General features: G+C 44.3%; 1 protein-coding gene across 1 annotated transcript in view; it reads left to right on the forward strand.

Annotated features, from left to right (window-relative positions):
- Positions 1-13830: 13830 nt before the first annotated feature.
- Positions 13831-26928, forward strand: part of SYNJ2BP (synaptojanin 2 binding protein) — a 104839-nt gene continuing 91741 nt past the window's right edge. The window contains exon 1 of the mRNA XM_085627125.1: positions 13831-14098. Within this exon, the coding sequence (XP_085483251.1) occupies positions 13831-14098 (268 nt within the window). The remainder of the gene's footprint in view (positions 14099-26928) is intronic.

Here is a 26928-nt window from a genome sequence, read left to right on the forward strand (position 1 = left end):
TGCAGCAATATGTTGAATCAAATGCTAGGATGAAAAGTGGAAGGAGAGAAAAGGGGGAAGAGAAAGAAGGATGTACAGGTAGAAAGGATTAAGAAAGAGGAGGAAGTAGAAACAGGAAGGCTAAGAAAGAAAACACGAAGTAGAACAGCGATCTCAAAGAATGAGGAAGAACACTATGAAAGGAGGATGCATAGAGTGTCAGGAGTGCAAGCTGTCCGTGTAGGCTGCGAACATAAAAAAAAAGAAAAATACATGCAAATTTGTGACACCTTAGCACACGTCTAACAGCAACACAAAGGAGCTTGTGTGTTTCGGGTCACCTACTTGAACAATTTCATCTTGGGCAAATCAACCTGTTCCTATGCATATACACTAATCTGACAATGTGTGCATCTTTCAAGATGATTGAAGGAAGAAAAAACTTCAAAGGGTATATATATTCCCAGTACCCCCCGCGTGGTTTTTATTAACTCAATCAGGGCAGTTTGACCGCACCTGAACGTAATCTGTATTTCTCTATCGCTGAATTTACTCCGTAAACTAAATTTTACAAGACATTCGCCACCCCCACCCCGTGCTGCATCTCCTCCCCCGGCCCCTTAACACAGCTACTGACAACCACCGTTTTTACAGTTCATAAATGATAAAGTAAGAGAGGGCGAGATTTGGACGCACTGTAATACGACTCCCCTCGCGCTCTTGTTTGCCACTGTGGGCAGCGCTAAAGGCCACTCAAAAGCAAAACAAATCCGCATACTCTGGAGCGTTCCCATGGTGGGTCACATTTGAGAGCCAGATGGCCGTCCTCGAAATCGAGGGCTTCCTTTGTGCCCGCTTCTTCGAAACATTCCGCTCAAAGCTCTTTGTACCCCGAGAAGCCACAGTCCCCGCCTCACAGGCTTACCACGCAAAAGTCCTTCATCCAGCGGCCCCAGCACATCGCTGAGCCCTAGTTCGGGTCTTCCGCATCCCCCTCCGTGCAGGCGTAGTCAGGCTGGTTCAGCGAGAGCGGTACAGAGGGCGGTGACGGAAAGAGCACCTGGCAGCGCCGAGGCCAGGCTCCGCTCAGCCTGCTTGGGAGCCTGTGTAGGGCGGCGTACAGTGGAGCCCGAGCCCTGCATAACGATCCGGAGAAAGGAACCCAACAACAGACCCAACCCCGGCTTCTGAGCTGTTCGGCATGTCGTCACAGCGTGACAGCAATTCCATGCGCCCTGGCTTCATCGCGTTTACTTCTTCCGGTTATGTTTGCTACTGTATTTCTAGAAGTTGCCTTGACAATTTGTTTTTCGTTTTAGTCTACGTTCGTGGTGACACGTTACATTTTTGCCTGTATCACAACATTATCATTCTCACATTCCCAAAATAAATTAGGTTGCTGTCTAAATGGGAGAAAATGGGAACACTCGGTTTGCTTTAAAACCCTTAAATCGCTTAGGTAGTTTAGACACCCTGCCAACAGATAGCATCTTGTCCCGTTGAGAACTATTTTGAATGATAATGTTGCCATACAAATTAGTTTCCTCACTTACAGATTCTAGATTTTCATGACAATCGTTTTCTCCTAGAGAAGGCATATTAGAATCTTCAGATACATCAAGACTCGCAGACGTAAGACAGTGAAGCAGCCGAACACGGGAACCAAGAGCAGGGGGAGAGGACGCCATGAACACCGCCGCCTTTCTCCGAGGCGAAGCAGAAATGCCTCGGAGAAAGGCAGCGGCGGTTTCGGATTCGGGGGCGTGTTTTTCTTTTCTCTCCTCTTGCCATTGGTTGGAGGAGATAATTAGAAAAGTAGCAAAAAACACGCCCCCGAATCCGAAAAGGACGGGGCCTGTTCGGAGAGACAAAGCCTCTTCTCCAATGGCTGGCCAGCATTTAAGAGGCCAGCCAATGCAGAAGAGGAGAGAAGAGGGGCGGGTTCAAGCCCCTCTTCTCCAAAACATTAAATCTCGGAGCGAGACTGCGCAAGCGCAGCCCTCGAGCCGAGACCTAAAAAGCAGGTGCTGAGGCGGGTCCCTGTAGGGCTCTCCATTTTTGCCCTCACCCTCAATGTGCAAATAAATCAAGAGGAGTTAATGGCTAGGGAGGTCGACCTCGAATCTGGGGAACCGGTTCGAGTCACGGCAGTGACGCTGAATATCCTGTGATTCTGAGCAAATCACTTAATCTCCCCGTGCCTAACAAAAATGAATGTGTCCTCATGTAATGCAACTGGTGCTATGTAAAGCGCTCTGATACCCGACACCAGGCCAAGTTCGCGCTATATAAAACTCCGTAAAAATAAAAATAAACTCTGCATCAGGACCACCCTTCACTGCCTTTGATGTATCTTCAAAGAGACTTGTTATCATTCTTTCACAGTCTCATTCTTTCACATTGGAAGCATTTTCAATACTATATACAACAAAGCCATAGTTGTATATTCAGTTGCGGCTGGCTCAGGAAACCGCGGGGGTGGAGGGGAAGTCGACAGGCGACGGAATAGGGAAAATAAAATAAATAAATAGATCCTATTCCGTCGTCTGTCGACTTTCCCCCTACACCCGCCCACCACAGTTACATGCGCCAGCTGCGCCAGTGTATATTTGTATTACGTAATTAACACCAATTGACAAAGCCAATAGTCCTGGCTTGTTGTAGGTGTAATGTTACTTGCTGTACTATATATTTGGATGCAAAGACAGAAGAAGCAAAATATCAGCCGGGCAGCACAGAATGCTAAACACAGATGCTTAGCTTGCTGTTTTTTGCATTTTTTTTTTCTGCTCCTCATCCCACCAAGAAGGAGATACTACATAGGCTGGAACCAGGCGTGTGGTGCCATACTACAGCACCTGTAAAAAACAAGAGAGCAGATCCGCTCATGGTAGGCCTTGCTGGAGCCAAGAAGGCTGATTCACACAGTATTGTGTTAGGTTACTGTTACACAAAGATCTGTTCTTCCGGCTGAAATTTGTGTCCACTGTAAGAAATCTATGGCAGTGTCTGCTGCTCTTACTAGTAATGTCTCAGTGACTGAGCCGTTCAGCCACTTGGAAATATTTGCATACCTTTGCAAATTGTCTCACTGCTCAGGCTTGCAGTAACCAAAAGTTTGCCAGGATCGTATTACATTATCGTTCATAAGAATCTGTGGGAGGAAGCATCGATCAGAAGCAAAGTTAATTAATATCTAATGTTGTTTCTGGTGGATACTATATCTTCCTGTAGTTTACTCACCACCTGCACTCATCCCATATTAAACAAGCATTGGCATAGCCAATAGGTCTCGCTTTTGGGACCTTATAAGTATTTAGTTATGCAGCACAATATCCTTGGTGCACAACATTAACTATTGCATGGCTAAACACTTATAAGGTCCCAAAGGCGAGACCTATTGGCTATGCCAATTCTTGTTTTCCATAGGTTACTTTCCTTTCCCCATTCACTCTAATATTTTCCCTCCTGGTACCTGCTTTCCCTTCTCTCACAGCCCTCTGCTTTTTCTTTCCCACATTCTCAATTCGCTTTCATTTGTCTGTGCTCTCTGTTTTCCATTCTGCTAAGCCCTGTACTTTTCTTTCATTTTTCTGCACCCTCTGCTTTCTTTTCTCCTATGTTCTCCTTAGTTTCTTCCCACACGCCGTCTTCCTTACTGCCATTCTTTGCCTTCCCTTTTGCCACATAAGCTGTCTTCTTTTTTCACATACCGTCCTTGCTTTATGTGATAGTTTGCTTACTTTCTCCGAGTCTACCTTAAAAACAATTCCTGTGCACTGTGCCCCAAGTTTCCCATGCACTCTGCTTTTCTTCTCCCATGATCTCTGCCTTCATTTCTCCCATGCACTCTCTCATCCTTTCTCCCTTGCTGTCCGTCTTCTTTTTTCCCATGCAATCTGCCTTCGTTTTTCCCCTCGATCTCAGCCTTCCTTTTCCCCATTCACTCTGCTTCCCTTTCCCCCATGCCCTCCACCTTCCTTTTCCCATGTCTGCCCCACGATCTCAGCCTTCCTTTCTCCCATGCTTTCTAGCTTCTTTTTCCCTTTCTCCCATACTGTCAGCCTTCGCTTTTTTCCATTCTATCTGCCTTACTCTCTCCCTTGAACTCTGCCTCCCTTCTTCCTTGCTCTCTGCTTTCCTTTTTCTCATGTCGACTTTTCTTTCTCTCATGCTCTCTGTCTTCCTTTTACCCTTGCTCTCTGCCTCCCTTTCTCCCATGAAGTTTTTTCTCTTGCCTTCTGTCATAAGTTCTCCAGAATCTGCTCTCCTTTCTTCATTAGTCTATTTTTCTTTCATACAAACATTTTATTTTGTATACACTGTATCCCCCTTTAACACATGCACTCTGTCATACATTATCCCATACAACCTACCTTCCTTACTTCCATACAGTTGGTAGTCTTCTCCCATTCAACCAGACTTTCTTTCTCCTATATGCATAGCCTTCCAGTCTTTTACAGCCTACCTGAATTTGCCTCATACATGATGCCTCATTTCTTAGGCTGTCCTATCTCCCATACAATATACCTCCCTAACTCCCATACAGTATGCCTTCCTTTCTTCCATGCAATATTCTTAACTTTCTCTATCCTAATGGCTTGCTTTGCCTCTTATTCTTGCCTTCCTTTCTCTACTACGGCCTCTCTTCATTTCTCTTCTAGTCATACTTCCTTTTCGTAGTCTGCTTTCCTCGTTCCATACTCCGTCTTCTTTTTCATAGAATTTGCTTTCCTTTTAGGTCGAGCCTCGGCAGCGCATGCGCTGCGCTGCAAGCCATGCTGTATTGGAGTATGTTCTTAAAGCCCCAGCTACTCTCCGCCCGTATTTGCCATTGGCTTGTGTCATTGTCCTTTCGTAAATGCTGACTTCTGAGTCCTTGTTAGGCTTGTTAGTCTCTCCTTAGTACTGCCTTGTCTTCATCAGTAACCTCCCATGAGAATTGGCCATTTTACTTCAGGTGTTACACGGTAGGTCTTCTTAAGTCTGTAAGCACTAATGAGTTTCTCTTACTGCAGGAGGGTCTCTCGTGCACAGTTGTGACCACCAGCTTGTTTATTTAATTCGTAGCAAACTGGGACCTCTTCAGGGGCCATGGTAGACAAACGGGGAGCTCTTCAATGGCCATGGGAGACAGAAGGGTGCAACTCAGTGATGCCTTCAAGCATTTGGAATTCAATAGGTCTTGCATTTGCGAGAGGTTAAGCTATAGGCATTGTAAATGACAATGCCTTTTATTTATGTTTTAAAAACCAAAACATAAATAAACGGCATTGTCATTTACAATGCCAATAGCTCAAACTTGGGTAAATGCGAGACCTATTGCATTGCAGATGCTTGTTCTAGAATGCAGCATCTGCACTTCCCGTTCTCATCCCCTCATGTTCATTCTGCCTTTTCATTGCTATTTTGTTTTTCATAAAAAACCTTATAGCAATTAAACAGCCGAACTGCAGAAGAGAGAGAACACAAAAAAGCAAGGAATCATTATTAACTTCATCAAAATAAAAGCGGGATTGCACAATGAGATGTTGTAATTATTAATTTATAAAGGGAGATATTTAAGATAAATTTGAAGTCTGCAAATGAGAGGACGATATGGATAGAGAGTCAGCAACAACTGCCTCTCCTGCTGACATTGAAGTATGGTTGTCACCGGGTCGTTTTTAGGTCTCGGCTAGCGAAGGCTGCGCTTGCGCAGTCTCGCTCGCGAGATTTAATGACTTCAGTACGGGGCTTGAACCCGCCCCTCTTCTCCATTGGCTGGCTTCCTAAACGGAAGCCATCCATTGGAGGAGAGGGGTGTCTGTCCGTTTAAGCCCAGTCTTTTTCGGATTCGGGGGCGTGTTTTTTACTTTCTTTCTCTCCTCTAGAATGTAAACATTCCAGCCAATGGCAAGAGGAGAGAAAGAAAAACACGCCCCCAAATCCGAAAACATTTCTTCGAGGCATTTCTGCTTAACCTCGGAGAAAGGCGGTGGTTTTCATGGCGTCCTCTTCCCCCTGCTCTCGGCTCCCTCGGTGCTCCCGTGTCCGGCTGCTGCTCTGGTCGCGATGTACTTCTTTGGTAGGTACCTCTTCTCTTCTCTCAGTGGTGAACCTTCCTCCCCCCTCCGCCTCTTCCCACTTTGGAAAAAAACACAGCTCTCCGGATCCCGAGACTCAACTCGGCCGAAGAAGCGAGCGAGCGAGAGATTTCCTCTTCCAGGCAGCAAGGAGCGATTTGGCAGGCACCCAGCGCAGTTGGGGCCGGTCCACTAAGTTGACGGGGAATTTTCGGTACGTGTAAACATAGCACTTTTCAAGAAACCAGGGCCCACTAATCGCCAGGGGAACTGGACACAAACAGTACAGACCTCGAAAAATCAAAGACGCGCTAGCCCCCGGACCACCCAACACTTTAGCGGTGAGTTACTTCATAATCTGTTATTCAGGGGCGGGGGTGCTGCAGGCGCCATGAAGCCCAGCAGGTCCAACAGTTAGCGCTGAAGTGCTTGAAAGTAGAGTTGCGTCAGCAAGAAAGAGCAACGTGCCCACCTGCATAGCCCACTGCCTGCGTTCTCAGCTATTCCACGGGAACACGTACCAGTCATATAGTGTCTGCAGCCGCAAGCGTAGAGCGTGATGTCTACCTGGCGTATTGTATATGACAACTAGGCGATGTTGACAAGCGGATGCAATATTTAAGCGTCAAACCATTTAAAATCACGTCTTTCGCATTAGAGTGCACTGTGTGATTCAGAACTGCTCTGTAAAATAATCACGGAAGACATTGTGTGTGTTGTCTGCCTGGGGTTAGTTAGATTTGTGGTCTGGGAATATTTGAATCAGTTAGAAATGGCACTTCCTAACCCCGAATGTTCATTATTGGCTATATAAACAAGCATTGACAACGTGAGCAGTTCAGACTGTTGTTAAGTCGGAACTCGGAAGATTTTATCAAACGTCACAAACGCACACAGAACAGGTACAGCAAAGCCAGCAGCGGTGCAAGCTTCCCACCCACGGAAAAGGTTCGGCAGAAGGAAGTGGAGGAAGCTTGCTTTACGCGCAGATAGGCACAGCCGAGGTACACGTAGTGCAAACATCAGATACAACCACAACAGACGAGTTGTGGCACGGACAGCAGCACTACAAACTTACCTCATCCACAAAGCAAGCTTCCCTCAGGCGCACTGAACAGGTGCAGCTGTACGCGATGCAAGCTTCTCTCACGTACACATAAAAGTGGACAAGACAGGAAGTTCACAGAGAGAGCAGTTGCAGAGCCAGCCAGGGGTCTGGCTTGACTCTAACAGTCAAAACACGAGCCGAGTCATAAAATGTTATGCATGTAACATATACTGCAAAAGTCTTGTAAAAACGCGATAAAGACTTTCAGATATGAATTTTTATTCTAGGAGCGAACCAAGAGATGTCAGTGTATCATGTGCACTGTATACATGTCCGCCGATGTTATACGTCGAACAACATTATCTATTAAACCACGCGCGTGTGTTTTTTTGTATATAGCTTGCATCCAAGTTTCAAGTTTAAGTTTATTGTTTAGTTATTTAAAACCTTAACAATTGTGGCAAAGAAAAGCGATCGCAACTACATTTATCAGATAGAACAGATTACTTTGAATTTACATGATCCTGATCGGTCTGAACTAAATAGTTAGTTGCTAATCCTTAGCAACACCTAATACTTCACAATCAATTGTAAAACCTATTAAACCTTATTTAAACCTGAAAACAATCTGAAGCTTTCTTCTGCGAAGGAGACAAAAGAATTTGCAATACGAGACATTTCCATCGCCTGAATATTGCATGGTGCATGGGAGTAAGTTTGGAGATACATTGTGCTAAAGTGCCTATGTGCGTTAAATAACTCATCCTGCTGCTTCAATGTTCTTGGTTGAGTACTTTCTTGCCCTTACAAAACGTTTTAAAATACACAGTCAGTCATAAAGCCTTATTTAAGGGAGAAGGTGTAGCCTAACAGCTAGAGCGGTGGACCACGAAGCTGAGGAACTCGGTTCGAGGCTCAGCAGGGAGGATCAACACCTTAATCTCCCCGTGCCACACAAAAAAATGAATGAGTGCTTGTGTAATGTAAGTGGTGCTTATTTAAAGCGCTCTGATACCTTCGGATCTAGTCGCGCTATATAAAACTTAAAACAGTTAAACCCTTTTGAGACACTTGGGCTAACCAGGTACGAACGAATGAACAGTAATAGACCCTGGGTCCACCTAGTTCTTACATTTGGGCCGGGCAAAAGATGTAATTGAGGTCTGTCTAGGAGAGCTGTGGCTTTTCTTGATAAAGCTGGTACTTCAATGCACTCACATATTTGGCACATCTCCCCAGAACCCTAGGTGACCTGCTATTATTAAAGCAAATAAAGGAAGCCTGTGTGGAAATCCGTGCTCCCACGGGCAAAAAAACGGTTTTAGTAGAAGTCTCTGTTGCAGATCTAGAACGAAGCAACAACACAACTAATGAGCCATGATTCTTGGCTTTTGTGGCATAACCTGCAGGCGCTGACGGTACCCAGCCCAGAGCAGACGATTGTCACGCCATCATAAACCCCTTTTAATAACTCTGTGTGTGTGTGTGTAGGTGGCTCTATTTGTGTGTGGGTTGCTCTATGTGAGTGGCTCTCTGTGGGTGGCTCTGTGTGTGTGGGTGGCTCTATTTGTGTGTGTGTGGCTCTGTGTGTGGGTGCAAATGCAATAGGTCTCGCATTTGAGAGTGATTAAGCTATTGACATTTGTAAATAACAATGCCGTTTCTTTAAATGTTTTTTTTTTTAAAACATAAACAAAAATAATGTCATGAGCAATGCCAATAGCTCTAACTTTAACAATGCCGAGACCATTGCATTGTAAATGCTTGTTGTAGGACGCGCTCAGCTTGTATTTTTAAGTCCAGGAAGTAAAAATATTGGGAACAGCAGTGAAATTATGTATTTTTTCCTTCCGAAACCTAAACCAAATACAGCAAACACATCATGTAATAAGTTAAAAATAATTCAAGAGCGTTCTGAATTGTTTCAGAGCCATTGTTAGAGCAAACAGAACAATTGCCACGTTAAAAAGGAATACGAACACTTTTACACTAATTATTTTTCACCAACTTGCTGCTGGCTGTCCCAAAATAGCAAAACTTAAATAAATGACTGTGGTTAATGAATATAATTTCATGCTTATCCTGATGTTCCCTTCACTCTACCTCTTTTCTCAATCTACCTCTTCCTTATGCCTTACTGCCCTATCACTATTTACCTGCATTAGGATGTCACATCACACCACCCACTAGGTATTTATGTGATCTAATGGAATGTTGGGGCATATTTGACTTGGTCACTGACTACAGCTGTTCGTTTTTAGGTCTCGGCTGCGAAAGGCTGCGCTTGCGCAGTCTCGCTCCGAGATTTAATGAGTTTGAGTGACTTTGAGAAGAGGGGCTTGCACCCACCCCTCTTCTCTCCTGTTCTCCATTGGCTGGCCTCTTAAATGCTGGCCAGCCACTGGAGAAGAGGTCCAGTCACTCCGTTGAAGCCCCGTCCTTTTCGGATCGGGGGGCGTGTTTTTTGCGAGAAGTCTCAGGGAGGAGACAACAGCAAAACACGCCCCCAAATCCGAAAAAGACACTCCCTTTCTCCGAGGCATTTTCTGCTGTGCCTCGGAGAAAGGCGGTGGTGTCTTTCGGTGCCCTCGGCTTGTTAATCCAGTCACAAACTTTACGTGGGGGTGCGCGCGCGCTGCTTTGAGGTCCCCCTTCCCGCAGAATCGCTGCTCGTGGTTTGGCTGCCTTGCTTCCCGTTTGAGACCAACTTTGATCCCGACCGGGGCGGAACTCTGCGTGTCTCTGGGAGCAAGCACATTGGAGCAAGTTGGTGTCCGAGGGGAGCTCCGGCGATCTTGGGAAAGCGAGCATGAGCCGCACGGATTACTATGTTTATCCTATCTCGGATTACCTCTGAGCTACACAGCCTGCGGACGACGATCCGCAGTGTTGGAAAGTGTATTTTTAGCGTGAATGAGACGTGATTGCGAAGAGCTGGTGCGGAGGTGCAGGGACACTTTGTCCCGGTGCTGCACTATTATTAAACGTGTGGAGGGAGTGTAGCTCGAACACACAAGTCCTCGTGAAAGGGCGCACGTCGCTTTCGTAATAGGAAACCTTTGGAACAGGTCTCCGGTGGCGCTGTTAATGTCTTTAGTTTCATGGCTGTATTTCGTGGTACCGCAGACTTACCTTCATTGTCTGTGCCGCTGCCATCATGATACACTGCGTCTGGTCAGGAAGTCTCGGCCGCTTGGAGGGCTGCGCGGTTATCATGGTAGAAGGAGGCGGCGTTTTCTCTGCAGATACCCCTACAGAATGTCGGTGTCCAGTAATACCAGCACTATAGTTTTTCGCTAGAGCGTCTGCGATAGTGTTAAATGTAATCACCTAATTAAACATTTAATGGACTTCTTTTGATAAGATACGCCTCTCTTTTACACCCATTCCAACATGGCCGCCGCTTTCATCGGACGCCCTGCAGAAGGCGCGGCGATACGGCTTTTTATCCTTCGCAAGCGACAGCAAGCAACTTTAAAGTAAATTTTGATGGTGTTTCTGACTGTGCGAGTGGGGTTGGTTGCAGGGAGGGAGGTTGTAAAGGGTTTGTGTTTTGTATTGTGATTTACCTGTGTTAGGTTTATCAGAAAAAGTTATCCTGGTTTTTGATTTTTATACTTCAACTTTCAGTTGTTTTTTTTTAATCTGCTCCAAGTTCTGTGTTTTTTACTTGTGAGCGTTTAGGAGCAAACCACGAACAGAGGGCGGGAGGCATCGGAAGGGATGAACGGGGGGGGGAGGGTCATAAAGACGTGTGCGCGTGTAGGGCTAGGAGTGACCCACAAACTGGACCTTTATTCCAAACCTCGCTGCCGCGAGCCAGGCCGGCCTCTGCCCTCGAAGCCTTCATTCAATGCTGATCATGAATGAGCCCCGTCACTTGTGTTTGGTTTGAGGGGGGAGTGGAGGGGGCGGGCGTGGACTCCTCGGACACAGGTCCACCTCTGCGCCTCGGTTTCTGTGAGCGCTTTTCCCAGAGCGATGGTCGGGCGTGTTCAATGCTTGTTGAACCTGGCATTCTATAAGTTACTTAAATGTCTCCTCGCCTAAAATGTCAATTATGCTGTGTATTTATTTCGTATTGTTTTTTTCAATGAAAATTGCCTTTTTGAACGTTTTTTCAATCGGCATCGATTTCTATTTACACCCGCTGCTGAGTTCTGAATGTTTTATTTCGAAGTTATAGGGGCAAATCAACAGTGAAAACGGGGAAAACAAACGCTAGAGAGCGGTCGAGGGCGATCTCTAAACCCGCATTAAAATGCAGACAATTGCTATTACATTTTTCATATTGGGTTACTTCAAGCCAGCCAGAACTGCAACACCCAGAATGCACTAGGTTGTTTCATGAAATGAGTTGGAATGTTTCAGGCATGGCATAAATCCGTTCTAGTTAAACGCAGCACATTTATGGCGCGTGTTCGGGACATTGGTGTATTCAGAATGGATTTTAGCTCGGTTTCTTGAAGACCCGCGCCACTGGTGAAACGTCACATCCGTTGTAGTGAGCAGGCCCAGACTGACGCATCCCCCGCTGTTCTGGTGTGTGTGTGTGTACTTGCTGGGGTGCAACAGTCACGGTGGGAATTTTAAAAATTCATGCTTTGAAAAAGCTTGTTTTAAACTTGTACGGCTTGTGCTGAACGGGTGTGGTTAGAAGGGGGTCCCGTGTCCAAAATGGGTAGATTTTGTGTACAAATGGTAGGAGCCCGTTCATACAAGCACAGCATATAAACACAAGTTTCTTAATCTGACATGTTGCTGAGTCGACTGTTCGTTTTTTTTTTTTAGCCCATCTCTGGTAATGTGAGTGGAAAGTCAGCCTTCGTGGCAGTGCTTAATTTGAAAAAAAAAAAAAAAAAAGTAAATTCAGTATGCTGAGTCATTTCTTCCCTGATTTTGCACTCAGGTTTTCTGATTCTACATCCGAATCCCAACCCAGGCAAAGTTGTTTCTGCAATTTTGCTACTTGCAGTGTACACCATCATACATTCAGGATTAGGATTTTCGGAAGTCATGCATGAAAAATGTGGAAACATGAAATATCCTGTGGTTCAAATATGTGAGAGACACCCTAGGCAAGATTGGGTGTAGTGATCTATGGGAAGCATGCAAGAACCACCCAGCCAACAGCAAATCCACGATCAAACCCAACTATCAGTTTAAATTGGGTCAGATTCCAATATAGGCACTATGAGGGACCAATTTCTCAAAGTTAAAGTATCCAACAGCCTTGAATTTTTCTTTGATGCTATCAAGCCCCTAAAAAAACTGCCTTTAATGGGACGTTTTTGCCCCACTTGTGGAGCAGAGAGGGAAACTATAGAGCATGTATTCTTTCTCTGCCCCACCTATACATTATCCAGGAAAAAGTGGCTTATCCCTATTTGCCAGGTCATGGGCACCACAGCTCATATTATTGCATTCCAAATATTTAAGAACGATGTAAGTTACTTAACTGTCTATGCAGTATCCCGTTTTCAATTGGCAATGTGGAGAATCAGACTGTGGTGTACACAAGATAGAACGTCCCTAGCCCGTAGTGTACAGGCTTCTTTTAACATAAAACTACATGGGTTTATTCATACATTTTTAAATTAAATTGTCCCAGTCGTGTTTATATTTTCTCCAGTCCTGTGAATTTGCTCAAAGATAAAAGCCAAATAATCATTAAGAAGGGAACTAATGGATGAACTATTACATATTTTTAACATGAGGACGCCTGACTAACAAGGGCTATAATTAGTGACTGCTTGAATTGTGACAAAGGTATGTCAATCCCATGGTTGGCTTACGTGAAAAGCTCTTTTGATGAGGATGGTCTGTCATATACTTTTTCTGATACCACCACACATGTATCCATTAATAAAAGAAAAGTTTCATCAATGTTATTAGCACAATCGCTTGATAAGAGGGTTTTGGAGGAGTATAGGAAAGCATTGATTGGAAAATATCTGTCCATGAATACGGAGGTTACATCAGGTAGCTACATATCGAAACCAAGGAGGACCTGGGAGCGCTCTCTATTATTTAGATCCAGGGCAGACAGTAAAAGACCTACTTTGCTTTCCAATACGGTATCACACCAATTTAGATGTGATTGCATGCCTGTGTTGTAATAGTGTTACTCAGTCTATGATTCACTTACTCTTATTCTGTAAATTTTACGTGTTATACACGTAAAGCTTCTTGGCTCCATTAATAGGGAGAGAATGTGGCCTAACGGCTAGGGCGGTCACCTCGCAGCTGGGGAATCGGGTTTGAGTCTCAGCAGGGACGCTCCACATTCTGTGATTCTGGGCAAATCACTTAATCGCCCGTGCCTACCCAAAACAAGCATTTACAATGCAACGGTCTCGGCATTGTTAAAGTTAGAGCTATTGCCATTGCTCATGACAATGCCGTTTCTTTAAATGTTTTAAAAACAAAAAACATAAACAAAAATAATGTCATGAGCAATGCCAATAGCTCTAACTTTACCAATGCCGAGACCATTGCATTGTAAATGCTTGTTCTTCCACCTGCGTGTGTGCCCTTTTCTAGTTATTTACTTAATAGAACTTTCTTTCAACACGACTCCGTGTCATAACAATGGCCGATATTTTTTTTAAGAGAGGTGGCCCCTTTAGCGGAAAGTCAGAAACAATTCTAAAAAGATGTTGTTTTTTTAAACAAAGGCTAAATAAAAAATACAGTTCACATCCGAGTCCATTCGGCAGCCGGGTGCAGAGTTGATAAATGACGTCTGTCCCCTCAAATCTCACTGTTGAGCCGAAAGACTACAACCCCCAGCGGCCCTTGCTTCCTCTCCGCCCCCTGCTCTGGACTCAGCCAGGCTCAGACTCTGAAAGCGAAAGTGCCGCGGGGCCGAGTCACCTTCTGAGCTGGGATCAGAGTGCTACGTCTGCGAGGAGCCTCTCCTCCCACCCAGGCTGTCCGAAGATGAACGGGCGGGCGGACCTGCGTATCCCGGAGGAGGAGATTCACCTCAAGAGAGGCCCCGCAGGTACCCGGTGTCTAGGGGGACAGAGGTGTCCGTGGCTCACGCATTCCTCTCTTTACTCCCGGGGGAGGTGTGGCAGGAAAGTCCCCGGCTTGGGCCTAGAGGCTCGGCATGCTCTTGACGAGGCAGTTAGGGGATGGACCAACGCTGTGCTCCACTCCATAACGTATAAACAGAGACACCCAACTGGACTGTGTAAAGCGGACATACGTAGCACTTTTGCTACGGTTCTTAGCATCATTATGTTTCTGTCCTACACCCGAAGGCACAGATTGGAACCATTAACGTGAGGCGCAAATCACAGTCGTGTGACAGACGGCTTAAGGGTCTGAAACACCACACGCGTCTTGAGAGGGCCTGTCAAAAACTTTGTGTATTGTGTTGGTGAGAGTACAGAGAAACCGAGGCAACTTCACTGCCTTGTACCTGCCAAAAGGAATCACTGTCACTGACTGAGATCCTGCTCCTAACTTTAACCTACTGTACGATTACAACGCAGGCCAAAGGGCAGAGCTAGGGTCTTTTTTTGCATCACGGTTTCTCCCAGGTGCCCAAAACGTCCCTCTGAAGACTATTCCGGATTATAATCGCTCCATAAATGAATGCGCTTAGATTAGCAATAGATCAGGGAGTAATAACAGAACAGTCAATCAGTGCTTTAAATGGGGAAAAATAAGTGCAGGTACTCATTAAAATAGTATGGCAAGCGGGCGGGGTAAGGGCAAAATATGATCATACATAATTACTTCTGTACCAGTTGCAGCACATATCAAAACACGTGAGAAATGTGTTTCTGTAAAAAAAAATAAAGATTAACTCATTACACAAAATGAAAGTCATGATGGCACTTTCACCCGAATGGTCGCTGTGCACTTGATTGACAGTGCAGGGTCTGCCTAGACCTTGTCCTGTTAATCACAGCGTGGCAAAAACCCTCTCACCCCCCCTGCAGTTTGGGGACATTCACCTGGGTGCTGCTGGAATCTTTGCCAGCAAATCTGCAAAGGCTGCTTCAGCCGAGTTAATTACTGCCCTGCACTGGAGGAGAAAACTTAGCTGAGCCTGCCTTGCCACCGATCAGGGTACCGGTACTCTCCCTGGCTACAGGGAAGTGCTGGTACTGACGTTAAAAAAAAAAAAAAACGGAAGTGCCGGTACTCAGTACCAGCGAGTACCGGCCCATTTCAAGCACTGCAGTCAATGATTCAGCACATCTTGTAGAAATGAGGCTGACTCGTAGGTATGGTTCTTAAGATTTGTTCTATACAGCCCCACACAGAGTGCGGTGCACCAGTCAGGGTTGGGACGTCAGTAATGACAGTTGGGAGTTGGGCAGCATAACAGTTGGGAAGGTGGAATGTTGGGGAACCAGTGGGCGGGGGAGGAGAACAAAGTGTGCTCTCACGCAGGAGAGCTCGTGGGCATCAGCGGTCACGCGCTGGATACAGCTCGTGCTGGATACAGCTCGTGCATATTACAATAGTGCATTACAACACATCTTCCTCTCTTGAGTGTTTAACAGCAAAAATGCATTACAACACATTCCGTTCTTGAATGTTTAACTATAAACAACTAATCACAAACAAAATCGTCATAACGTTTGTTTGTTGATGGTTCTGTCAAACGTTCCCTTGACCCTGTGCGGGTCAGACACACCTTCTGTGTCGGAGTGGGGATCGTTACAGGTTCTACCAAGCCTACCACTGAAACTTTGACTGTCAGATGAGACTTCAGAGTCAGAATGTGAATCACCATCGCAACTCCGATTAAGCACCAGAGCGCGAGGACTGACATCAACGAACTGGTCTGATGTGTGACAATCAGTGGAGTCAGTGATTGGTGAGTGATCTTGTACATTCTCATTTCTGGGCATAGAACTGTGGTCCTTTCCAGTTTCGTCGTAATCGACCCACAAGTCTTTGCTGGTTCTATAATTCTGAAATTGACTCGGTTCTTTAGCCTCTAGATGATATCTGGCCAACCTGTTCATGTGCCAGACCTTGCCATCACTGAGTCTGGCAGCGTTGTTGTAAAGTTTGCTGATGTGGAGAGGAGCGGTGAATCTGCTTTCTCCTTTCCTGACTTTCCTTCCAAGGCGAACTTTGACTAGATCGCCGATTCTAAAGGAATGTTCTTTTACTCCATGTTTTGAGTCGTACCAATCTTTATAAAATTTTTGCGCCTTCACAATTTTATTTCTGATGGTGTCTGGTGACTATTCCCACTGTTTGGACACTGGCATCCAACCCAGGGGTTGTCTGCTTCTCATGAGGACAAAAGGTGCTGTACAGGTGCTGGCACAAGGGGAAAACCTGAATGCCTAGATAAGTTTGAACAATTCCTCCTCCCAATTGAGTTTGGCATTCCTTGACAATTGTATGTGCCCTTTCAAGACACGATTAAAGCGTTTGATGAGGCCATTACCTTCAGGATGATAGAGCGAGGTGGTGTGGTGGGTGATGCCATTCCTCTCTAGGAATTACTTGAATGCCTCGGAGGAGAATTGGGGACCATTGTCAGTGAGTTAGTGTCTGGGTAACCCCTCACTCAAGAATAGCCTGCCCAGAAATGAAATGACTGTAGAGCTGTCTATACCAGAAACTATTTCTATCTCAGGCCACTTGGAGAAGTGATCCATGGCTACCAGAATGTACTTGATAACTCCATCGTATCCTTCAATGGGTCCGGCAATGTCTAACCCAATTCTCTCCCAGGCCATTGTGAGGGGCTTGAGGGGAGAGAGTGGAACTCTGGATGTCTTAAGGGTCTTGTCAGAATCATTGCAGTCCACACAATTTCTTATTAGGATTTCGATCTGCTTGTCAATACTAGGCCACCAATAACTGGTTCTGACTCTCTGCCTGGTTTTTGAGATACCAAGGTGACCTATGTGGCATAAGTTAAGGATTTTGTTTCTGAGCGTAATGGGGGCTATGGCTTTGCCAATCCTGTACAACACTCCATTTTCCAAACTAAGTTAATTTCTTATTTCCCAGCAGACTTTACCATTATCGTGAAGGTGTCGTTTCTCAGGCCAGGAGCTGTTGATGTATTTGCATAATTCCTGCAGTGTGGAATCTCTTGACATGTGTCGTTCCCACTCTTCCGCCGAGATCCCATCAAGGTCTTAGTTGAACAGTAGTGCTACTGTTTCAGCTTCTTCTTGGCTATCTAGGATTTCATTGTGCAGTAGGGGTAATCTGTTTAGGAAATCAGTCACCTTGTTCTTGACTCCTGGCCAGTATTCAGCTGTGTAGTTGTAGTCCAAAAATTTGCAGGCCGTAGGCAGAGAGGATCTTGATTAACGGTTTGTGATCTGTGCGCTGGTGTATGTTGTATGTTGTATCCCCAAATGTACGCTCTGAAGTAATTGAGCGCCCACGAACAGGCCAGCGTCTCGCGTTCAATGACAGAGTACTTTTCCTCAGCCGAGGTGAGTGATCTGGACATGAAGGCCACAACCCATTCATTGTCCTTGGCGTCTTTCTGTGCCAGCACAGCACCCAGTCCTTTGTTGCTGGCATCAGTCGTTTAGTAGATTTCAGCTTTGGGGTCAAACCCTTTGAGAAAGGGTGCATTGCTAATTTCGTTTTTGATGGTGTTAAAAGTGTTCTGACACTCCGGGGACAACTCTAATTTGGTTCTGTTTTTGAGTAATTGCCTTAAATTGTACGTTTTCTCTGAAAAGTTTCTGATGAACTTCGAGTAGTACTCAGTTAAGCAGAGGAAGGCTCTCACATCCTGTTTGTTGGATGGGAAGGGAGCATTGAGGATGACATCAACTAAGCCCTGTTTAGGTTTGATACCTTCATGACTAATTGTGTGACCCAGGTAAACCACTTTATTTTGGGAAAGTTTACATTTGTCTAACTCCACAGTTAGCCCATGTTTTTTTAAATTATCCAATACCTGCCTGAGGCGTGTCATGTTCCAATTGGTTGCTGCCCATGACCAAGATATCTTCTTGGAAAAACGTCACACCGTCAACGCCCTCAAAGATGGATGTCATGACTCTTTGGAAAAACGCTGCGGCCGATGCCAGACCAAACGATACTCTGGTGAAACGGTAACAGCCGAATGGCGCGATGAATGTGGTGTACCTTTTGCTATCCACGTGTAGCGGTATCTGATGATACGCGGATTTTAAATCCATGATGGAAAATACAAGCATATCATTAGTGGCATTGCACATTTCACAGATACAAGGCAAGGGGTACTGATCAACAATTATATTCTTGTTGAGGTCTCTGAGGTCTATGCAAAGTCTGATTTTTCCGTTGGGACGTTTGACGACAACCAGGGGAGAAACCCACTCTGCGGATTCACCTTTTTCGATTATTCCATCATTGACCAGTCTGTTAAGTTCCACCTGGATGTCGTTTGTGACTGAAACGGGTAGATGTCTTACTTTGTGAATGCATGGGATGGCCGAGGCTTTTAATTCAATTTTATGATGGAAACTATTTAGAAGGCCCACTTTGCCAGAGAACACTTCCGGGTAATCTCTGTGGATGGTGTATTTGCACGAATCATCTATGGACAACACAGGGTCAGCACTAGTGGGGTTGAGAATAATGCCCAGGTCAGCTTGGTCACACCATCCTAACACAGAAGGGCCTTTTTTAGCTACAAAGAGTTTACAGAGCGCCTTCCTGTTTTTAAATTCAAATTCTAGTTCACGGGTTCCTAAGAACTCCATATTATCACCCTTGTAACTCCTTGCGATTACATTGGACTTTTCAAGTGATGCTCCAATTTTGCCCACAAATTGCTGTTTCCATACATTCTTATTAATTATCGTGAATGGGGAGCCTGAGTCAGCCATTATGTTCATGGGTACTCCGCCCAATCTTATTTCACACATAAGTTTTTTGATCCTGGAAGGAGTAAGTTCAAGTATGTCGTATTCGATGGAAAATACACAGTTGATGCTGTCAGATTCAGAGTAGTCTGAATTCTCCGACCCGGAGTCGCTCTCCTCTTGGATGTGTTTCACAGGTTTGCTATGTTGAGAGAACTTTCTGTTGCATACTTTTGCAATATGACCTGTTAATCCACAGGACGTGCACGTTTGATGTCTTGCAGGGCATTTTATGAAGTCTGCTAAATGGCAGGGAGACCCACAACGATAGCATGTGCGTTCCGTGTTATCATTGTTTTTCTTAACGTGAGTCTTCTTGTTGTGTTTCATCTTTTAGGGTCCACTTTTCTTGTGAGAATCGCGAGGAGTTTCACGAGTATTTTCCTTGGACCTCAATTTGCTTGCATTAGATTAATTGATTGCTTTTACTACATTGGGCTCGTCAAGGACGGCCTTGGCATATCTGCCAGTAAGTTCTGCTTTTTTAACTAGGGCAACCACTTCTTTCAAAGGAGATTCACCATTTACCCAAAGTTTGTTTCGAATATTGGGATTACTAGCGTGCATAATTATCTGGTCACGTACGAACTCCACTTGTAATTGTCCAAATCTGCATGTTAGAGCTAAATTATTCAAGGCGGAGACATATTAGTCGATGCTCTCATCTTTGCCCTGTTTCCTTCTTGAAAATTTGTAGCGGTCTACAGCGACGCATACAATTGGTGAAAAATGAGCATCTAAGTCATCTAAAGCATGCTGATATACATCATCACCCTCCCTAACTTTTTTTTCAATGCTATTGTATGTTTTTACACCTCCTGGACCCACACAATATAGTAGCACTTTTTTCTTCTTCGCAGGAGTGAAATCCTCATCCTCCATTGTTTCAATGTAATTGCAAAAATACTCTTTCCATTCTTTCCATGGCATGCATGGTGCGCCTTTGAGGGGAAGAAAGGCTTGTGGCTGTGCGAGGTTCAAGGAGCTTAATGCACCCATGATGGATAATAAGGTGTTGCAAATATGGAGTTGGAGGAAGGAAAATACAGCACTTTGAAACAATAGATGAGGTTAGTCTGTGTGTCACTGGAGAAACGAAATTGGTGCTGGATGATGAAGGTGCCACACCGATGGATTATGGCGAAGGAAGTGTGCGTGCTCTTGCAAAGATGACATGCAGGTATGTCCCCCAAACACAGAAGTATGCGTGAACAGAGTCAGGAAACACTGAATGTTACTGGGTGAGTGACACACAGGAATCCACTAAATATGTGCACCGAATTATTTATGTGGTGTTCACATCACAGCTTGCTGTGAACTCGTAATGCAGCCGTCTCCTGATGTGTGGCTCGATCCAAAATGGTGCCTGACGCTGCGTTTCAGTGACGTAACGTGCACATGAGGAGTGCGCAGATGCTTGGCTCTGTGCGGGAGGCGGGAATACCTTCTGACAGGAAAGTCAGCAGCGTAAGAGATGAAAGCAAGGCCACAGCAGAGATGACAGGATGCGTGACGAGCCGAACAGCTGGCAAGGAGAAGCAGAGCAGGGTTTCGGCTTGGGAATAACCTCAGACCGAGGTGCAGAGAGTATGTCCGCGCACAGCAAGTACGCAGGCAAGCAGAAGCACAAGAGGTCACTCACAGAGCTGGTCTCAGGTTGACCAGACTCTGAGGAAGGCAGCACAGCACGGCAATTAATTACATCAGCAGGTCAGTGTTCATTTCAGGGGAAGATATGACGGCTCAGAAGGTCACGCAGGAACGTAGTGTACACCACAGTGAGGGGCTGTAGAGGTAGTCCTCTCGTCGCCACTTGTAGAAATGAGGCTGACTCGTAGGTAGGGTTCTTAAGATTTATTCTATACAGCCCCACACAGAGTGCGGTGCACCAGTCAGGGTTGTGACGTCAATAATGACAGTTGGGAGTTGGGCAGCATAACAGTTGGGAAGGTCGAATGTTGGGGAACCAATGGGAGGGGGAGGAGAACAAAGGGTGCTCTCGCGCAGGAGAGCTCGTGGGCATCAGCTGTCACACGCTGGATACAGCTCGTGCATATTACAATAGTGCATTACAACAATCTCAAAGATGGGTTAATTTGATTTTATAGTCTTTCTGTTGATGCTACAAAACTGATCTCTTTTCTCCTGTAATTTTCTAAAGTAATAATTTAGCCCTATAGTTTTAAGGGAATCTTCATGGCCACAGGGCATTTTCGGGAATAACCCCCTACTGAGACAGTCAGTAGACCTGGCAACCTAATGGGCAGTCTTAGTATCTCTTTTTAGGTCTCGCCTAGCTATTGCGTAGCAATCGCTATGTGAGACTCTAGTAAGGGGCTCCCAAAAGTGCTCCCAAAAGTGGATTGCATGGCGAGCACGCGCACAATCACGTGTATCGTGCCGCCATGCAATCCATTTGGGGAAGCGCTTCACCCCACTGGCGCGTGCACCGGCGACGGGCATGCGGTTACGCGCACAATGACGAGCAGAGGCGCCATATGGCTTTCCTCTCTCGTCATGATGCGCGCACATCGCACACCACTCGCCAGCCAGCCTGCTTTCACTTTTGCGCCTCAATGCTCCTCCCCCTCCCCTACCAGAGAGCGCGTCTCGCGGCCGCGCGTCTTTTTGTTGCTTGTTTGTTTTCCTTTCTTTTTCGGTCTCCCTTTTCTGCTTTTCCCTCTCCGTGTTAAAGTCTGCAGTTCCCAAACGTGAGTGCCAGTGTCCACCACCTGCTAATACCGGCACAAATTAAGCACCGAGGAGACCTACCAATAATACACACAATAGCAATAAGCACAATTTGAAAACTCCTTGCCTCGGGTGCCAAGAGCTTCATCTCTCGACAAGCCACAACCAAGGGTGCTGAGTTATTGGTAAAATACATTAGGTCACCTACAGCAGACCTAGATGTATAGTGTGATGTCCAATCTACCTCCAGCAGATCACTGTCCACCATGTCGTACACCCACTGTGGCATCTGTGGACCTACAAATGTGATCTATGAGGATTTGTTGCCAACAAAAAAAAAAAAAATCTGATAAAAGATATAGCATTGGCATAGCCAATAGGTCTCGCTTTTGGGACCTTATAAGTATTTAGTTATGCAACTGTTGCATGGCTAAACACTTATAAGGTCCCAAAAGCGAGACCTATTGGCTATGCCAATGATTGTTTTGTTTTTGTAAAGAAACAACGATTTCTTTACTGAACTTATTTTGAAAATTTTAATGCGAATTACGGCTTCAACGTGGATGGAAAGAGTGACTTACAAAATTTCTCCGACTCGCTTTTGTTTCAAAATGTATATTTTTGAACTGTAGCATATTGCAGTGTTAGAAGCCTGAAAATAGAGACATTTGAATTAGGAAGGACATATTGCAACTGAATTTAATTAAATCCTATGCATGCTGAGCTCTTTTAAAAGTAAGAACTTATCCCGTTTCACATGGAGAATAGAGGTAGCAATGGGGGTAAATCTGACCCTACCATAACAAACCGTTTGATACTTATTTCCGTGAGAGGGACTGGGTCATGGGAAGCCTTCTGAGGATGTCAGTGAGCGCCACACATCTATGTGTTGTTGGTTTGATAGGGAGGAGACTGCAGGGCTGTGGGATTTTATAAAATATTTGCCCAAGGGTCGGAATGCTGCAAAAATATACTTGTTCCATTAAAAAAAAAAGGTTTCCCTTTTTTGGTGCCATGCAGTGACGTAACAAATGAGGACAGCGTTCTTATTAGATCAGATGTGTTAATACATATTATAATCAAGGTTTGGATTCAACTCAAGACCATGATTTTGCCTGCTACCTGTTCTTGATGCAAATCCATTCTGAAGAAACTTGTTTTGATGTTTCTTTTACTTCAAACCATTTGTGATGAATTTTTATTCATGAGTGGCTTTCCCCAGTATTATGGCATAACCAACCTGGTGAAAGCCCTTCTAGAATGAAGAATATTTTCATCACGTTAGTTTTGTGAATTTTTCAGTTTTAGGGGCCGCTTCCCCCTAAAGTTCTAGAACGCTGTTTCGTATTCTTTTACGGGGGGTTCCTCCCAATAATACCCCTCCAATTCTTTTATCATCTCCCTGCCTTTAAACACCCTCTTGGTTCTACACTTCCCTCTTTCCCACCTCAAGTTTTTTTTCACTAGAGCCTCCTAATGACCCCCACCACTTCCACACGCCCCACACCCTCAATTCTCAACCTGTCTTTCCTTCTTATCTTGTGTTCCAGTTCCCTCCTTTGTCATCTTGTTCTGTTTACCGGCTAAGGATATAAGTACTGGGACTTTTTTTTAAGTGAAACTTTATTTTTAAACTTCCTATTATGCTAGGAATTGTAATAATATTTTCATGGCCCAGTATTCAATCCCTGGTCTATTGTACCTTTTACACAAAACATTCTGTTTTTGTGGAAGCGGTGTTTTGTCATTTCTCCATTGTGACATTTCTTCAGCCTGATTTTGTCAGGCTCTCTTTCCTCATAGAAATATTTCAAAATGGTTGAGTTCTAATTTTATCACCTTTCTGCAAATACACAGGGACTGAAAGTAGTCGGAAAGTTGTAGTTTGAGGATTGTAATGCCTTGTAAGTCTCTGCACATCCTTAAACTTAACATGTTTATGGCTATTCACCATTTTGTCTCTAGTCTCTCCCTACACTTGAAAATGTTGAAATTTTTCTCTTGGCAAGGGCAGAAGTAAAACATTATCCAGTGTGTGAAAGTAGGGAAAGTGAATTCGTAATCGATCAACAGATTTTATAAATGTATTTGCTTCTGTAAAAATTAAATTCTCAAAGGTTTGCTGGGAGTACTGTTTCCAAGGCTACATCTTTAAACGTATGGAAATTCCTGAAAGTCCAATACAAGGACATATAACTGCAGTTGCACTTTTGTTACATTCTTAAAGAATCAGGCCCCACATTTATTTGCATGCTGCCCTACAGTTTCTCATAATGACTTTACTCTGATTCTCAATGATTACGATTGTTTTAAATTGGCATGCAAAGAATACTTCATACTAAGTGATACCTCAGAAATAGTATTTAAAGGTACACACTAGTATAGTAAAACATTATTCAAGTAGAACATTTATTGTCCTTTTTTCTTCCCTTTTTTAAAAGCAAGCAATCAACAGTCTTGCTTGCGTAGTCAGGGCACATTCTTGTCTTGCAGTATAAGTAGCTTCAAATTGCTAACATTTTAAACCGTGTACGCGTTTTTATGCTTCACCAGCAGGAATGAACAACTCAATAACTCAATACATTTTCTTAGAGTGCTCACTCTTAATAGTAAAGTATCACAATAAATGACTCTTATACACAAGTATCAGATACGTGTGTATGTATTTACTGGTTGTCACTGTCTTGATGTAGTTGGGTAAGAATTTTTATAGAAAGTGCGTTTTTGTTTTGATAATAACTTTGTCGTTTTACAAATCTTTATCTAAATTTGCAAACAAAAAACAACTGTATTGAATAAGTTCAAAATTTTCAGATTACATAAAAGGTGCTTTGTGCTATTTTGCTGCAAATCTGTTATGCTATTTTTGAGAAATGTGTGTTTAAAGAGGAGTATCTGGACTGTTGGTGTTCAGATATGTTCTGATTGGCCACCTTAAAGGGGACTAGTCATTCCTGATTGGCTGGCCCCAACCTGAAAAATATTTTGTGGCAGCCATTACAAAATTCGAACATGGCGAACCAAGAGACCGGCAACAGAAAAGATCCGTCTATTAAATGGCATGGCATCAAATGTTTCATTTTTTCCCCACTCTACAATTACCTCGGTTATTTATTTATTTATTGTTTGGGAGTTTTGTAAAGCGCAAACTAGAACTGAAGGTATCGGAGTGCTTTACATGAGCACTAGTTAGGTTACAGACGGACACTTTAATTTTTGTTAGGCACTGGGAGATTAAGTGATTTGCTCAGAATCACAGAATGTTGAGCATCCCTGCCGAGACTCGACCCTGGTTCCCCAGCTCCGAGGTCGACCGCCCTAGCCGTTCGGACCTGTTAATAGTTCTGTAATGTTGCAACTACCATTTCACCTCCCCACCCCACCCCAGGTAGTGGGTAAGAACAGCGGCTTTCGTGAAATCCTATAACTTTTACCACTCCATATACAATTGCCTATAGTTTTCTGAAACAGTTTGATAATTGTAGGCACCAGTGGATTCGGGGGTGTTTAAAATAGATAAAATATCTATAGGCAGTTCTGTCTTATTTTCAGTCACTAACCCACCTAACATTGACAAGGTGCCCTTGTGCCTTCGCTGAAGGTCATTTTTCAGGTCATGTAGATGGAGAAGAAAAAGTTCAGTGTCACATCAGGGAAATATATTGAGCTGTTTGTACCCTAAGCTAAATAATGACTGTGATAGCCAATGAAAAGGGTGTTACTCGTTTAGGGTTACTGTCTATACCGAGACATTCAAAGCTAATAGTTCAGACTTATGGAAATTGATTTTGGTGCCTGATTTTGTGTCAAATCTTGTCAGCTCCTCCATAAGTGCTGGTATTAATTTCACAGGCTGCTTCACAGTACCCATCACATCGTCCGCAAACTTGGTGAGATTACATTTTTCTCTGCCTATGGCTGCACCTTTACAGCACACATGATTGGCCATAATGGGCTCCATACAAACGTTTAAGGTGAGAGGTGCCAGCACTGTCTTGCTCCCAATTCCGATCTCAATAATCAAATTAGAGGCCAATCTATTCACCTTAATGAGGGCTGTAGGGTTTTGGTAGCTGATCAACAGCCACGCCATAAATCTTGGGCCAAATTTGACCTGCTTCAGTACTCGCTGCAAAATGTTCAGTTAATCCTATTATAAGCCACCTTCGCATCTTGCACGAGGACAAAGGCACTTTAACAAGCGTGCTGAACATTCTCCACTACTTGGAATATCTTTGTTATCTGCGTATTGTGTTCCCACAACAGACTTCTTTGACAGGACTAAGCTTGTTAGGAGAAGCTCCAGTCCGGTTGCCAGAATCTTGATAAAGAGCTCTCCATCAATATTCAAGATAGCCTGTAGGAGACAAATTGACACATCTTTTTCAGTCTTGGGGTGATTACTGCATTCAACATGGGTCCAATTAGTCCTCCCCTCCTCTGCCCCCCTAAAATGAATTGTACTACTTTGAGTATTGGGGCTAAGGATCTGTAAAACGTTTTGAAAAAAGAGGGCCCTGAATCAATCTGGTTCCAGAAATTTCACTTCCTTACGCAAGTGGATGCCACTCATCACTGCCACAATTACGCGGTCTCCCAATTTCTCTGCATGTATTCCTGAACTTTGGACATGTGGGCAGAAAGAGAGATATCAGTGTCCTTACTTCATTACACTTGTAGAGTCTTCTCCATAAAAACTTCTGATAACATTCCCATAATGTTTCGGCTATGCTTTCATCTTCCAATGCCAAACCCTCCCGTTTGGAAACTAGGGTCCAGATGTACAAAGCATTTTTCCAGCTGCAAGCTGCCCGTTTAGCAGGAAATGCTTTTTCAAATGTATAAAATGTGATTTGCTAACTTGTTATTGAATCATATTTTGCATTTGCGATTTTATGTTTGTAAGGGGTGTGTTTAGGGTGTCCATTCCAAATACAGCATCAGTATGGAAATATTACTGTTTTGAGACGTAATTCAAGTCACAAAACAGTAATACTTTACCACCAGTTTAAAACTGGTGGTAACCCGTTCGTAAAGGTTAAGGGGTCCCAGAGGGACCCGCTTCCCCTTGAGAAAGTAAATCAAAATATTTTTAAGAGCAGGAAGTGGTCCCACAAACCACTGCCTACCCTCAGAAAAAAAGAAACATTCCAATGCTTAATTTTTTTTTTCTTTTAAGACATGGTGGTCTGTTGATCTCAGCAGGCCACCATCCCTGTGATGGCTGTGATTCCTAATGGGTTGCAAACTGCGACCTACCCCATTAATAGTCATGAGGTAG

Source organism: Triturus cristatus, chromosome 9, assembly GCF_964204655.1.
Source record: "Triturus cristatus chromosome 9, aTriCri1.1, whole genome shotgun sequence".
Lineage (NCBI taxonomy): Eukaryota > Metazoa > Chordata > Amphibia > Caudata > Salamandridae > Triturus > Triturus cristatus.